Below are 15,359 nucleotides of genomic sequence, written 5' to 3' on the forward strand. Positions count from 1 at the left end.
TCCATATGGTGAAAACTGGTTTGATAAGTTCACTGTAGATGTCTTGTCAGCTGAACAACACAGAAACGCGACATTTCCAGAATGTAAAAAGCACTTTGTGTTCGCTGACAGCAGCATCAATCACCCACAAACGTAAACACAGGTGCTGAAAGGCGGCAAAATACCTTTAAAACATTAAACCTCTTTTTAAGCGTCTTCATGCGGACTGAGTGGAAAAAAGATACTACAGATGTACTTGCTTTGTAATTTATTTAAATTAATTTACAGTGATAAATGTCGTTTTTGGCAAACTTTAACTGAAGCATTTCCTATAAGGAGCAATAATAAAGTGGCAGGCAGGATAAATAAAAAAAAAGCAAAACTCTTAATGGATTCTGAGATAATTAAGCAAACGTCGGACCTGAGTGTGATCCAAAAATAACGTTAAAAGATGGATCATTTGTTCAACATTCAAGTACAGTACGAGCGTCTACTGGAAAAACCTGCACACACACTGATCCTCTTAGTCCTCCACTGTAATCTGACATAATTTGAAGAACAGGCGTTATTCTGTATCTTTCTTATCTAAATCCCATGAACACACCCGACGTTCCTGCCCTGTACGAAGCTCTGAGCCCGTTGGCTCCTTCTGAAAATGTTAAATCTTAAAAAAAAAATCATAAATATACTTTAACTTAAAAAAAAAAATCTGCTCAGTGATTACCTTCAACAGCTGCACACTTCTTTAGCAAACGCTACTCAGACAGGAGTAAAAGTGCATTTGTTGGGGACTTTTTTCAGCATTAATACATATTTAGTGTTTGTAATGTAGGGAAATGTCAGCTGTTTGCTCACTGATGTGTTTTTAATACTTACTGGGTGACACAGCTGAGGTGTATGGCACAGAGGAATATCACATCATATCTCAGGATATTTTTCATGGGATTTGTTGACGATGAGAAAGATGCAGGATACCGCACGTGTCGAATTGTGCAGAAAGTGGACGCCGTGCATCCAGACACAAACGGAAAACGTCTCTCTAAGAGTTTTCTGTGTCCGGTGAGGTCTCGGCTGTCCGGACAGAAGCACTGTTTCACCTCGACCTCCTCCGTGTCACAGCTCCACTTCCACGGTATCGTCGTCCGTCTCGACGCGGATGCTGACGACAGATCCTTCGGCGTTTAATCTCTTTGCGGGAGGATCCACGGGGACGGGAAAAGGATCCAGATCGGGGGTCTTGTCCTGATGGCTGAGGAGTTAAATGATGTTACGATCATTTATATGAGACACAAGTGCTGGAAACAGAGTATCTACATGAATCATACTTAAAAAGTATTAAAGGCCAAACTTTCAATAAAAATAAACATCAAATCTGAAAATGTAGTCGTACAGAAACATCAGTCCAAATTACAAGTACGGTGAAATGACAATAACTGGTTGACTTCAAGAACATTTGTTGCAATACAAGTAATGTGAAAAAATATATCTGCCCTTAATGATATTAATCTCTACAGTTAATTCAGCAGTCAGTAAATAAGATCCTCCCAAACAGAATTTAGGAATATTTAATCATTTTTACGGCCTTTTATTAGTAAATATGAATTTACAACATTTCTTATGGACCAGTAGCCACTTTGTGTGTAACAGTTTTATAAAATAAATCTGGAAGCGTCCCTGAGCCTCACCTTGGACTGAAGCTGGACCTGTGAGCTTTACCACCTTTGGAGTCGGCGGGACTGAACGGGCAGGGTGACCTGCTTCCTAACAACAACAACAACAGAAACACAAGATGCAGCTGCTACTTGGTGAGAATGAGAAGGTAATAAAAGGTCTGTGCTGGTCTTAGTGCAGTACCTTCTAGTTTCTGTTTGGAGAACGGAGAGCGATTGGGCCTCCTGTCAGAGCTCGCGTACGACACGGCGTCCTCCCCCTCAGCTGCAGCCAACAGCGAAGCTCGATAGTAGATAAGTGGCTTCCAGCACTCCTCCCTGAGGTCAGTGATGTGCTCTGCAGTGTGCTTCTGCAGGTAGGAGAACCTGCACAGACCAGAACGCACCTTCAGGAGGGCGGGCTTAAAAACCTGTCTGAAACACCCCCCCCGTGTTGTGTGCAGCACTTACACTGTTTTCTTGTCTGGTTTGAGCAGCTTGCTGGAGAACTCGCTGAGGATGGTCAGGTAGGAGAGGTACGCTGGCGTGGGCGTCTCCGGGGTCTGACTAAACTCTTGGAACACGAACTCTATGCCGTTCCTGCGTGTTATCAAACCACAAACACAAACTTTAGGGCACCAAAAACACGCAAAGAAAACTAACCAGAGTAAAGAGAAGCAATATCCAGCACTGACTGACCTGTGGATCATGACGACGCACTCACGAAATTTGACAAGGTCCCCGAAGGTGAGGGCGAAGCGCCTGGCGAGCTCTTTGATGCTGGTGAAGGTCTGGACTCCTGGGTGAGCCCTACCGCCGCTGTCCTGCTCTCGCTTAAGACGTATAAGCAGCTGAGGAAAGCAGAGAAAAACACATCAACATCTTGTAGCCTGCAGACGCCAACAGGTGGCTGAAGCTCTTTTCTTTTTTTTTTAAAGGATGCGTCTATACCTGCTGCAAACAGAGCACCAGAGTACGAGAGCTCTCCATCTTTTCCATCTGTCTGGTCCTGCACATCGTCTCCTTGATGATGTCTCCAAAGTCGTTGGAGTACTGCGGACAAAGAGGGACAAACTGGCATTAAAGGAACAGAGTCTAAAACCAGAAGTCAAAATTAGATGATGCGCAACAAGCTGAGCCAATGGTATAAAAAGGTTTACGCTTCCTGTCTCCTCAGTGGGCGTGGCCACCTGGTTGTGGATGGAGGGAAGCAGACGGGTTGGACGGTGCATGAATAACCTACCACTGTCTCTGGTTGGACGAGATCGATGCCCTTTAAATATGAGCCTACCACCAGCCGGTCGGTTAGCCTAGCTTAGCATAAAGACGGCGATACAGTCAGATTATTGGCTGTTTTGGTGATGAGATGATGCACGGCTGAACACACCTTCACAGGTCTTTTCTGTGTCTATGCTAAGCTAAGCTAAGCTAAGCTATGCTAAGCTAACCGGCTGCTAGCTGTTGGGCTCATAGTTGCTGCACAGACACAAGAGTGGCATCAATCTTCTCCTCATACTTTTGGCAATGAGCATATTTGTGAACCTTTACCTTCACGTAGTACATGAAGACCTCGGCCGCCATGCTCATCTCCAGCACGCCGTGAACCACCAGTTTGCAGTAGGCCGCGAGCAGGTTCCTTCGTTTGTGGAGGTCCTCCAGCCTCTCCACTTCAGAGTTTTTACTGACTGGGGGAGCCAGATGGAGGTGAAGCGGTTCGAGAGCGAGAAAGAGAAGGGAAGGGGGCGAAGTGAGAAGAGTGATTAATCATGAGAAATCATAGAACAGAAAGAAAAAGAACAAAGCGGAGGCGGGAAAGAGTGTTTTCGTTAGTTTCGGGACAATGGCTTTAGCAGGTGGAAATCAAAGATAACATAAGACTAGAGTTATGGTTGTGACACCATGTGGCTTCAATCTTTCACGAGGCTAATAAAATAGGCGCGGAGGTGAGCCAGAGTTAATGGAATTTTCTCACGGAAAGAGATTGCACTGATTTTATGATTTAGCTCAGTGCCCTTGCCCTCTGAGTGATCTCTGATCCAGCAGCTAATAGAAAACACTGTCCGTATAACAAAACCATTACCAGGCAAATCCAATAAAACAATAGCTTTTTATTGCATGTTCAAAAACCAATAATCCCGTATTATATTTGGTTGAACATTTAAGAGCTTCCCACCAGGACAGCTATCGACTTCTCTGGACTATCCCCTCTTTGGATGCAATATGTCTCTGAGAGTGGAAACTATAGGAAAGATAATAAAATGTTTCACTCATAGTCGACCGTGAATGAATTCATAAGTTTACCTGCAGGACTTCACAAAGGAAACACTGTGTATTTCCAACATGTCAGTCTTGTTTTTCTCGTTTCAGAACAGACGGGAACACGCTGCCGTCATCAATTTACAAGCTGCATCACTTTGCATAACAAAGTCCAACGTTGTTTCACACAAATTAGTCGGGCCAGATTCACTGTGAGGATATTAACAGGGCTTCCTTTGTAATTTAGGGGCAATTGTCAGGTCAGGTTGGAAATCAGACCCCATTTACCGTCAGCGGGCGCTCTACTGCGAGTTATTAAGCCAAATGTGTGGCCGTGCATTTAATATCTGCATGTTTTTACCGCGGTGAGCTGCTGCACTCACTCTGCGCCTCACTCCGAGCACCGAAGGCCCGAGAGGAGGTGCTGTGTGTCTGCAGCGGAGTGAGAGTGCCCTCTGCTGTGCAGCGCCACACACACACACACACACACACACACACACACTGCCTGAGAGTGTGTGTTTGTCTAACGCACGGCTGCAAGGACAGCAGACGTCACAAAACATGTGGATGATCGATGACGTCTGTCCGGATCTAATGGATCATTAACCTGGTTGGTCTTAACATGTACAGTAAATCACTACCTGGTTCCACTGGGGCCTTTAAAGTACAATGTTGAGGTACTTGTACTTGAGTATTTCAATTTCCTGCTACTTATACTTCTACTTCTCAGAGGGAAATGTTGTTTTTATACCCCACTAAATACATTTCATAGCTACAGTTACTACTCACTAACTGTTGTTTCATAAAATGTAATATATTTTTAAAAATCAAACCAGTGGTTCCCAAACGTTTTGGCCTTTCTAGTGTATGTGAGGGGCCCTTTGTCACATTTCACAGGTCCATGAGTTGTTAGCAGTTCCACCAAAGAGACGTTTCCCCTCTAAACTTCTCACATGGCTTCATTTAAACAAGTGTTGGAGGTCAAGTTATCCGCTTTGTCACAAATAAGTTTAGTTTAGAGAAAAGTCCGAAAATCTTTGTGTATCAGAACTTTGTTTTTTCTTTCTTTCATTCCCGTTTTTTCTTCTTTTCCTGCCCCATTAATTTTACAACCCCTCAGATTTATCTTGTGACTCTTTGGAGGAGGCCTGACCCCTGAGCTGGAAACCACTGCACTGGATTACTTCACTTTATATGGTGTAGCAGTAGGAGGTAAAACTAGTTTCGAACCGGCTCGACCAGCATCATTAACAATCCAGTCGTGTCATCTGTAACAACGCATCAGTCACAGAGGGAAATGTACACTTTAGTACTTGGGCAGGATTTTGAAAGCAGCACTTCAACTTGCAATGGAATATCTATTGTTAGATTTACGTAAGCAAACAGTCTCTTGTCTCTTGTCTACTGTTTAATAAAAGCAAAAAGGCCACAAACATTTTTAAAAAGTATCCTGAATTAAAGAGAAATGTTGTTATTCTTACAGCTTCCCTCCAGAAATATAGAAATATTTTTTAGAATAATAATTTCAGCCTCGCTTGCATAAAAAAAGCTAATTTTCCTTGTTAAGAATTCTTAAAATTCCCCTTTTGGCAAATAAAGAAGTTAAAGAAGCACATTTGACCATGATTTTTGCTTCAAAGTAGCTGTGATGTCACAAAATCGTGCAGGTACGCTCACGTATTCATCTCACATTCAGTGCAAGTACAGAGAAACCCTCTCCTCTGAGCAGACAAATGTGAAAACGACCTTCTGGTGTCAAACTCTGCACGGGGAGCCTCAAACATCTCAGCGAAGGAACAGGAAGCGCAACATATTTGCAAGGAGGTTAAGTTAAGTGAAAAAGCAGGCGCAGGTCTCACCGCTGCTCTGACTGTCACAGTCTGGTCCAACAAAGACGTGCGTGCACACAAAGGTCAACAGCGCCCTCTGCAGTTTGGGACTGGGCGTGTACAGCAGTGGACCGTACGAGGTGGGATCCCACACGTGGAACTGGTAGGAGTGAGCCGTCAGGACGTCGCACACGCCCAGGAAAGCCTAACGTGGCACAACGACAGGACGTGAGAAAAGACGGAGGAAGAAAAAGAATAAAGAAAAAGGAGACTTTGGTGGTAAATGGGGCCGACCTGCTGCCGCACAGCGTGGTCGCCGTGGGAGAGACAGTGATGACATCGCTCACAGAAGAGACGCAGCTGGAGCCTCTGGGCCACGGCTTTGTCCTGAAACACACACACACACACAGAGTGTGAGAAATAAAATATTAAATAAAAAAAATATATATATCTAGCAGAGCTGCGTCAATAGCAACGGTTAGCTATACAGGAATAACAGACAGTAGGATGCTGTCATCCTAATCCTAATCACAGCCGTGGGATAACATGAACTGTTTTGACTGAAGTTCAGTAATTTGCTCAAAAATGCCTCTGGTGACACCTTAAACTGACTTGTTTTGTCCGACCAACAGTCTAAAGTTATTCATTTAACTTCCTTAGAAGAAAGCTGAAGCTCAGTGACGGCGGAAACAAGAACCACAATATGTGAAACACATACGCAGATATTCAGATTATTCAAAAAAAATATGAATATTTGGGGCATTTCCTTTAATTCTGCTGTTCACTCATTGTTCCTGTTGTCCTTATTCTACACATTTACGCCTGAAAAGTGAAGATTTAACTCACTCTGGAGGTCAGACTGTCACCACTCATGTTGAGAGACCAGAGCATTGAGTAGCACAGACACTGCAGCGCCTCCAGCAGCACCTTCAGACAGAAATGAGGGCACGAGGAAGAGACACAGGACACTTAGAACAGAAAGACAGCGGATACAACAAATAAGGTCAGTTTAAAATGGGAGGAAGAGTTGAACATTTCTTTGCAGTCCACTTCTGCCAGTTTGGATCTTTGCTAATAATATTAATAGGTATTCGTCAGCTGGCTGATTGAACCTCCAAACAGATATTGTGAATAACGTCCAAACTATGGAGGGAGATATTTTTTCACTAAATCTGCAGGCTGAAAAATTGATTGTTTTTGTGACCTCAGAAGAGGATTACTGATCCATTGTGGTTTGTTTGGTGTATTTCAATGCTTCTTTGAGAAAAAGAAAGCATGAGAAAAGAAAGCTAAATGATAAACCGGTAAATGATTAGTGTGGGTACCTCAGGCGGTGCTCCTCCCTGGCTGCTGTCCGCCGACAGGAGAGGAGACAACAGCTCAAACGGGCTCCAGCGGGAGAGGTCATGACAGCTGCAGGGACAGAAAACAGAAGCGTGCAGCCGTCAGATTCACATCACTGGCAGAGGAATTGTGGGCTCAGACTGTGAACTGTGAACGGCTCTTAAATCTTACTTGTGGAAAGCTCTGAGTTTCATCAGCGTGGATAAAATTTCTCCAGTTTTCTCCTCGTCAGCAGAGAAACTGTCGTCCTACGGCAGAGAAACAGGAAGTAAGTCATCTTGTCGAACAAAGCAGGGTTTACTGACCAGGGTTCACTTTATTTTTATTCTTTTTTCTACATTGTAGATTAATATTGAGGAGATCAAAACTATGAGGGAACACTTATGGAGTTATGTGGTAAACAAAAAACCAGAATATGTTTTATATTTCTAGATACTTCAAAGTAGAAGGTGTGTCCAAACTTTTAATTGGTACTGTACATATATTTGCTTTTAATTATTGGGTCCAATCAGCTCTGGAAACAAATTTCTCGGATCCATTCAGGTTGAGGTCTGTCATTAAGGACCTGTGATGACCTTCAGTCTGCAGTTCAGCTAAGATGAACTGTTTCACTTTAAGGATGTTTCACAAACTGTGGAAACTGTACGTGTTGAAAATGTGTTGTTGTTTGTAACTTTCCCTGTGAGAGAAAAACAAAAACCTGTATAACCAAAACACACATCTGTGCATCATCACTCTTCTGGCCGTACAGTGCAGCACTGCCCGCTCACCTGGAGTGCGTCCCCCAGCAGTGCCGTCAGTCGCTCCACCCACTGCTGGACCAGAGCGTCTCTGGCGGCCCGGACCATGGAGCTCCCGGCCGTCTCCTCCCCACACAGACTGAGGTACGTACGGGCTGCGGCCTCCAGAACAGCAGGACCCGAGTGGTGGTCCAAGATGGCTCCCATCTCTGCCATCAGGTCGGATACAGCCTGAGGAAGAGGAGGATTTACTACTCCTCTCTGTTTGGTGTCATCAGAAACTGAATATGTGTATTTTTTTTGGATTTAAAAGAATAAAAAACTCCAAAAAGGTCACATTTGGTTCATTTGGCATTTGTAGTGACATTTTACAAACAACATGATGAATAATCTAATGAAAAAGTAGCTATAACTGCCCCAGCTGGAGAAGTTGGAAAAGATTCTATGTCCAACTTTGTGATTTTAGCTTAAATTAGTGTAATTTCACAATTAAAATGTTGCCAAGTGCAGCCTTGGGGCATGAGAAATGTTCCCAGCATTTCTACCATTATTTCATAATACATCTACAAGTCCAACAAAATTTTCCATTTAAGCCTTCGGGATATTTATGTGTGTGAGTTGAATAGCTGCGGTGCAGACCTGCGTGTTTTCAGCCTCGGGACAGTCAGGGAGGAAATACTGAGGGATCTTCATCAGGGAGGCAACGCTGTCAGCACTACTTGAAAACTGTACAAACAGCACCATCATCATCATCTTCATGTTTTGCCCAGAATAGAGATCTGAACGTTGTTAATGCAGAATCAGGACGGACTAATATGTTGACGTGTGTGGATAAATACCTTAGACAGTAACTTAGGAAGCACCACGAGGAGATGATCAGTCAGCTTAGTGCAGTCATCAATCTGAATTTTCTTTTCCTTGGCATTCATTACCTGAAACATCAGGACACGCAGACTTGGAATATGACAATAAAATTCATTCTAATAATTCAATATGTGCTTGTTTCATTTAACAAGACGCAGAAGTGTCTCATAAAAAGGGTCCGATCGCCCCACCGACCTTCTTCGCTCCGGTCCTTCCTGCCAGCGCCGGCCCCTCTGAGGCCTGACGCACCGACGCCACCAGGATCTCCACAAGTACAGCTTGTTCTGCCCGAGAGAGACCTAAAACACACACACACACACACACACACACACTTGTGTCTTTCTATAGTTGTGGGGGCACTCATTGACAAAAACTAATTCTAACCTTAAAACCAAGTCTTAACCCTCAAACAGCCCTTTGAGCTTGGACCAGGGAAAATGCAGGTGTAAAACTTTGTTCTCATGACGATACAAAGATAAACACACACGACAATAACTGCTATAGCTAATATGTAGTGATAGTGTGTAATGTACCAAAATGTACTTTACTTCAAACAAAGCTCTTAGAGGCTGAGACACGAACCTACTTAATGAGAGTCTGTGTACAAAAACCCCTCTAATAAACAATAAAATAGAATAAAAACATGATTTAATAACAGAGAAATTGAGAAAGACCAAGACGATATAGTACTGCTTTGGCTTTAGGTGCTCTTAAACATACGTGGAGCCATAAATAACAAGCATGTTCACTAAAACACTGATGTTTTTAAGCGTCCAATAGAGGAAAATACATCAGACTTTGTGTCACACAGTGGACACAGTGTGGCTGCCCAGCTGACTCAGTAAACACGTTGTTGGTTTTTCATTAAATGGTGGCTTTCTACTGTTTTTTTTTTTACTTTTACTTGAAGTGCAGACACATCCTGGCTACCTGGACTCTGTGAGGACCCCTCCTGCAGCAGCACGGATGTGAGCGTGGGCCAGTCCTTCAGCAGGGACCCACCACAGTCCCACAGACTGTCCACCAGGTACACCACATGCTTGTGCAGCTGAAAGCATTCACAGACAGACACGTTATGGAGGACGACTCACAGCATCACAATCTGGATATAAAGTAACGTCAGTAACACAGGTAAGTGAGTCCAGGTTCATTTTCATAGCTTAAAACAAGAGCTGTGAATAGAAGCAGGCGGCGTATGTTCACCTTAGACTCCTGGTAGAACTGCAGCAGAGCCTTCAGCCGGCTGAATGTTTGCTGTTTATGTGTCTCCTCCTCATTTATTTCATCCTGAGTATCAGATGCAGGAGCTACAGTGTTGAGAAGCCTGACAGAGACCAACAATATTCAGGTAGGAGGTGAAATAACTGCTTGTCTGAGTGGTTTTTTTAGGGATGTAGGGGGGTTAATGTTGTTCCCCCCCCCCCCCCCCCCAAGTGGTGCAGGTGGACGTACCTGGTGAAGAGCAGCTCCCCTGCAGTGGCCGCCAGAGGGCGCTGTGAGGAGTAAACGAACTGGAGGAGCTGCTTGTAGTCGTCTGGACTGAGCGCGTCATCAGATGTTCTGAGGAGTCAAATAGCAGGAAAACAACAGGGATGATTGGAAAATTAACACAACATTTATAATTCATCCACCTGTGATCATGTTGTCATCACCACCCCTTTTACTTTATATGTATTATACAGCGCTTATATTGTTTCATTTATCTATCTAAACTCACACTGATTATACTGTTTCACTGTTTTTATTTCATCCATTTTTATTTGTATTTTACCTCTTTGCAGATTCACTTTTTTATTCTAAATGTTTTATCTATCCGATGGATTTGTTCTGGAGGCATCAAATGATTTCTCTACACGTTGTTCTGTGACTCACTTGGAGATGAGAACTAGTAGTTTCATGGTCTGCACCGCCACTTCGTTGTCCTTGTCCAGGGTCATGGAGATCATCCGGTCCTGGAGCACAAACATACGAGTGAGCGCACAAACATGTCTGTAACACGGAGTCATGTCTGTGGAATGTGGAAAGGTCTGTAGTTTACTTCATAAAGCCAAAACCAGACACCAAACTCTCTGGTTTTAAACCTGTTTTAGCTCATTGTTATCGCCTGCTAATGTATATTTTGGTCCACTTCTCACTGCTCTCATCAGCCTCATTTCCAGCAGCAAAAGACAGACAAGTTGTGGACACAGCATTGACATATCATCACTTTTGAAGTTTATATGGAAAAATTGTTAGCAAAAAGTTGCGTATTTAAACAAGCAGCAGTTACAGAGCGAGATTATGATTCGTGTTTGTCCTCCTGATGAACAAAAATCCCAATATTCACTGTCTTTTAGCTCTTTTTTTGGTCTCTACCAACTCCTGAGGGAAATATCTGGCTCTTAGGCCACTACATTTAGCAGCTAACTGTGCCTGACTGCTGTTCGGGGCTGGACAAGTAGAGAACAGTGGGTTTTTAGAGCTTTCTCACTTCATTCAGCTCTATAAACTGTTGTGGATCTGTCAGTTTGTTTCTATTTTCTTCTGCCCCCCACCGGCCACAGTCGATTGAAGCAGATTTAAGCAGATCTGTTTACCTTGAAGCGGCTGGTGAACAGGTCTAGTTTAGGGAGGAGCAGTGGATCTCTATACAAACCCTGCAGACCTAACACACACTTGAGGCGCACATCTGGTATCTGAAAGATGACAAGCATGTCAGTGCAGTGGCAGTTCGTGTGTACAGTATCTAACTTGTTTTCAATGTTACAACGGAGGCTTGAGTTTAAACATTTTTTTTTATGTCTGCCGGTGTTTACCTTGTCGTGCATCATCCAGCCCGTGTATTTGAGGTAGCTATCATTGAGAAATGAGGAACTGTACAGCTTCATCCACAAACCCAACTCCTCCATACAGATAGAGCGGATTTCCGGGAGCACGTCGCTGCACAGGCACACACACAAAATCAGCTCCAATGAACATCGAAATCTTTGCTGAAACCAACAATTGCAGAGAAACTCTTCAAATTTACCGATATCTTTTCAGAAAAACTCCTTTGAAGATGATGTCCATCATGCTCTCTATCTCCGTCCTCTTCTCCTGCAGCTTGAAGAGCGTGAAGGAAACGCGTTAGGCGGACGTGACAAAGATAAAACACACAGCCAAAGTGACACTGGCCTTACCTCTGTGATCTTCTTCTGTATTCTCTCCAGTTGCAGCGAGCTTTTCTGTCTCATCGTCTTCGTCTTCTGCACCTCGAACAGTTTCTGACTGTTTTCAATGCTGGCGCTGAGGGTCAGAGCCACGGCCACCAGAGAGCTCAGCAGCTTCACCGCTTCACAGGGACGTCCCGATCAAAAGCAGAGATCTACAGATTAGTTTGCTGACCGCGGTTATCTTTCTGTACGTCTGTGTTGTCTATTCCGTACCTGCTAGCGTGCAGGTGTGTCTGAAAGCCCGCACGTAGGAGTTCGACAGCTCGGTGAGCAGTGAGATGAGGGTGTTCATCAGGTAGCTGTCAAATATGACGCTGTGCTGACTCTGAGCCACCAGCACCGACACAAAGTCACAGAACTCAGAGTGGAACCAACGGCCGTAGGGTCCAGACTGTATCAGAGGATACTCCATGCTATCCTGCAGCAGAGGGAGGAGAGGAAGCACAGAGAAAACACTCTGGAGGTTAGAGAAGCAAGTCACTTACAGGTTGGGATTAACGTTGGGATGGGAGCTGATACAATGAGGGATCACTCAGGAGATTAAACCAATTAGATCAGTAAGAAGGAAAAAAAGTTGATCTGCTTCCAAGATCCTCCATGTGAAGAACTAAACAGGAGGGAGACACTGTGTTCCTTCAGTGCTGCGATGGACACAATAAAGAAACAAACAGATGAGGAAAAGTGGTAGAAAAGAGTGCAGAAGTATAGAAAAGTAAACTCCTGCTAAGGTCCTAGTTGTGCTTATTAAACAGAGTACAATGACTGATAATAAACTGTGTGTCACATGTAAGAATGTGCACCCACATGATGTTTCAAGCTCATGACAAGATCTTTAACCCCCTCGGCTGCTCCAGTGAAGCTGCTCAATAACAATGTCACTAAAACGATGAGGTTACTTATACAAACAGAAAAGGTTAAGAGCAAAACTATTGACACTGCATTCAGAAAAATGTTTTATTGTAGATAAAATAAATAAAAGTGTATAAAAGTTTTGGATCCAAAAGGTTTTGCTTCCTGTTGAGCTCCATCTCACGGGTTTGACGTTTGCAGTCATTCTAATCAACTGATCTTTTTATTTTCTTATTTAACTTTCATTATTTAGTGACACAGTTTCATTGAGATTAAGATCTCTTTTTCAAGAGAGACCTAAGAAGAGGCAAACATTCACAAAAACACACAGAATCACGAGATTCAACGAGGTTCAGCAGGCAAAAGCTTCAGATTCAAACCTTTTGGATCTGTTTGATTGCTGTGTGGAAGGTTTTGCTTCTTCTATTCTATTTGATTTCATAACGAAGACATTAAAGTAGCCTCACGTGTGAACGGTAGGCACATATGTAAAACAGGATGTTCCTGCAGAACAGGATTAATGCTCCGTGAACCGGCCCTAATTAAATAAAGGTAGAGGAACGCTAAGATGAACACATCATCAGAGCTGAATCCAAAATCACTACCAAATTTCTTTTATTTATTTAAATAATTTATCAAATTTAAATTCACAATGCAATGAAAAGTCTAGCATCCCAGGCATCTACACTACTGTTGCTGCAGAGGTGCGTTAATTACAGTTATGTGACCTCAATCTGAAATGACTCCTGACTGGTCAGCACCCTATTGAGTCTTTATTGTGAAGGGAACAGGAGAGGCAGTGATTTAGAGTAATTATGAACACAGGATAATTTCTACTGAATATAATATTGTAAATAATCGATAAACTGATGATGGTTATAAAGCTGATGAAGAAACAGTGGGGAGATACAGGAAGGTGACGGGTGTAAATATTAGGACTGAAGCAGTGAGGCGCTACTGACTGTATCCATGGGCCACGTGACTGTGAGGATCCATGGGAAGGCCAGAAACTTCTTATACTGCAGACCAGCGACCTGAAGCACACACACACACACACACACACACACACACACACACAGTGTCAGTTCAGAGTCTTAAAACAGCAATGAAAGAAACACAAAGTGAAGATTCTTCTCACCTCATCCAGCTCCTCCACCATCTTACTCATGACTTCACTGTCCTCTTTGCTCTGACACATCTCTGCTGTGACCACGCCTGGGAGAGACGGGACGGAAACAGTGACCTCACTCTGAGTGTCCTCTCTGTGTGTGTGTGTGTGTGTGTGTGTGTGTGTGTGTGTGTGTGTGTGTGTGTGTGTGTGTGTGTGTGTGTGTGTGCTTGCCTTTGCACCCGGCGCATTGGATGAAGAAGCTGATGAGATCGAGGAGGGAAGAGTCTCTGTCCGCCACATAAGCTTCGATCCAGTCATCGATCACTGCCTGTTCAGACATCACACGAGAGTCCGTTAGTGTCTTTAAAGTACATAAATACACGACGTGACAAGGAGACAAATCCTGACTGTGTATCCTAAACCTGCATTCTTCCTAATGTCCAGCAGGGGTCTGATTGGATGGAAGTCAATGAGAAAATGAGCCGACTTCTCACCTGATTTATCAGCTCAGTGAACATTTTCCTGATGAGTTTCTGGTCTCAGTCTCTAGTTTACAGTCTGCTTCAACACAGCAGGATGTTCATTAAGTAAATTAGAGTAAAATAGACGATAAAACAGGATGTGCTTCATCTTGTTTTATCCTGTTTTAAAACAACAGCAACATGAACGGATAAAAAAAACACTAAATCTCCTCCTCAGTGTTTTGTGAGTCTTGAAACAGCGCCCTCTGGTTTGGCTGTAATAAGTACTGTGACAACCGGCCCCGCTCTCCCCCATCACCGCTGAGGGTCAGCTGATCTCACCTGCATGGCACTCCTGCCCATGGTGAGCACCTCGAACAGGGTGACGGCCTCCACATGCCTCCGTTTGCTGTGGCCGCCTCCTGCTCGCCTGACGCTGCTGCGGGCGGCTTTGGCGCTGCTGCGCTTGACGTTCTCCGAGCCCTCGTGTGTCCGTTTCCTTCGTCTCTGTGGGGTTATGAAGATGTGACGGACAAAACGGTAAATACAGACACTGGAAATGATGATAAAATTCACACATGAGTGAGTTCACACCATCCTAGACATACACACAAACTCAAGAATATACAGAAAATATGTGTATTCTCTGTCTGGTTAGAAGGTGTAAATTCAAGAGAGTCAATGAGGCACCGAACACTTTACTTCACTTCACTCCTCCACCTGGAGCTTCATCACACTTTATCACTTCATAACACTTTATCAATGACAAAAATAGCAGTATGAATAAATATGAAAGCTGCAGCTAAGTGTTATCAATTACTCTGATAGGTGTTTAATGACAAATAACTCCCACCAGCCCAAAGTGACGTCTTTCTGTTTGACACTGCTTCTAGTTTCTGTTTCTTTTTCCCCTCAGTGTTTCATCTGCATACATGGTTCTGATGTTCTCCTAATCTGTGTTTTAAGACAATTTCAAATAAAGATTTCTATCAAAGAGAAAAACAAAACAGAAATACTTTTAGTAAATCCTAAAAAAAAATGTAAATGCTTTATTTTCAGCATTATAAAAATAAAATTAAAAATGTT

General features: G+C 43.4%; 1 protein-coding gene across 1 annotated transcript in view; it reads right to left on the minus strand.

Annotated features, from left to right (window-relative positions):
* Positions 1–272: 272 nt before the first annotated feature.
* The window catches only part of LOC139208655 (cohesin subunit SA-2), a 27,011-nt gene continuing 11,924 nt past the window's right edge, over positions 273–15,359 (minus strand). The window contains exons 3-31 of the mRNA XM_070838381.1: positions 14,616–14,780; positions 14,044–14,140; positions 13,840–13,916; positions 13,664–13,735; positions 12,066–12,270; positions 11,820–11,971; positions 11,669–11,742; positions 11,457–11,580; positions 11,238–11,336; positions 10,534–10,613; positions 10,114–10,221; positions 9,865–9,985; positions 9,592–9,709; positions 8,857–8,960; positions 8,637–8,729; positions 8,437–8,523; positions 7,828–8,028; positions 7,229–7,305; positions 7,039–7,126; positions 6,560–6,640; positions 6,008–6,100; positions 5,744–5,918; positions 3,177–3,313; positions 2,580–2,681; positions 2,328–2,479; positions 2,100–2,228; positions 1,834–2,015; positions 1,665–1,740; positions 273–1,228 (exon numbers count right to left, since the gene is read on the minus strand). Coding sequence (XP_070694482.1) covers positions 1,093–1,228; positions 1,665–1,740; positions 1,834–2,015; positions 2,100–2,228; positions 2,328–2,479; positions 2,580–2,681; positions 3,177–3,313; positions 5,744–5,918; positions 6,008–6,100; positions 6,560–6,640; positions 7,039–7,126; positions 7,229–7,305; positions 7,828–8,028; positions 8,437–8,523; positions 8,637–8,729; positions 8,857–8,960; positions 9,592–9,709; positions 9,865–9,985; positions 10,114–10,221; positions 10,534–10,613; positions 11,238–11,336; positions 11,457–11,580; positions 11,669–11,742; positions 11,820–11,971; positions 12,066–12,270; positions 13,664–13,735; positions 13,840–13,916; positions 14,044–14,140; positions 14,616–14,780 — 3,405 coding nt within the window. The 3' untranslated portion in view covers positions 273–1,092. The remainder of the gene's footprint in view (positions 1,229–1,664; positions 1,741–1,833; positions 2,016–2,099; positions 2,229–2,327; positions 2,480–2,579; positions 2,682–3,176; positions 3,314–5,743; positions 5,919–6,007; positions 6,101–6,559; positions 6,641–7,038; positions 7,127–7,228; positions 7,306–7,827; positions 8,029–8,436; positions 8,524–8,636; positions 8,730–8,856; positions 8,961–9,591; positions 9,710–9,864; positions 9,986–10,113; positions 10,222–10,533; positions 10,614–11,237; positions 11,337–11,456; positions 11,581–11,668; positions 11,743–11,819; positions 11,972–12,065; positions 12,271–13,663; positions 13,736–13,839; positions 13,917–14,043; positions 14,141–14,615; positions 14,781–15,359) is intronic.

The sequence above is a fragment of the Pempheris klunzingeri genome, chromosome 10, assembly GCF_042242105.1.
Source record: "Pempheris klunzingeri isolate RE-2024b chromosome 10, fPemKlu1.hap1, whole genome shotgun sequence".
NCBI classification, from domain to species: domain Eukaryota; kingdom Metazoa; phylum Chordata; class Actinopteri; order Acropomatiformes; family Pempheridae; genus Pempheris; species Pempheris klunzingeri.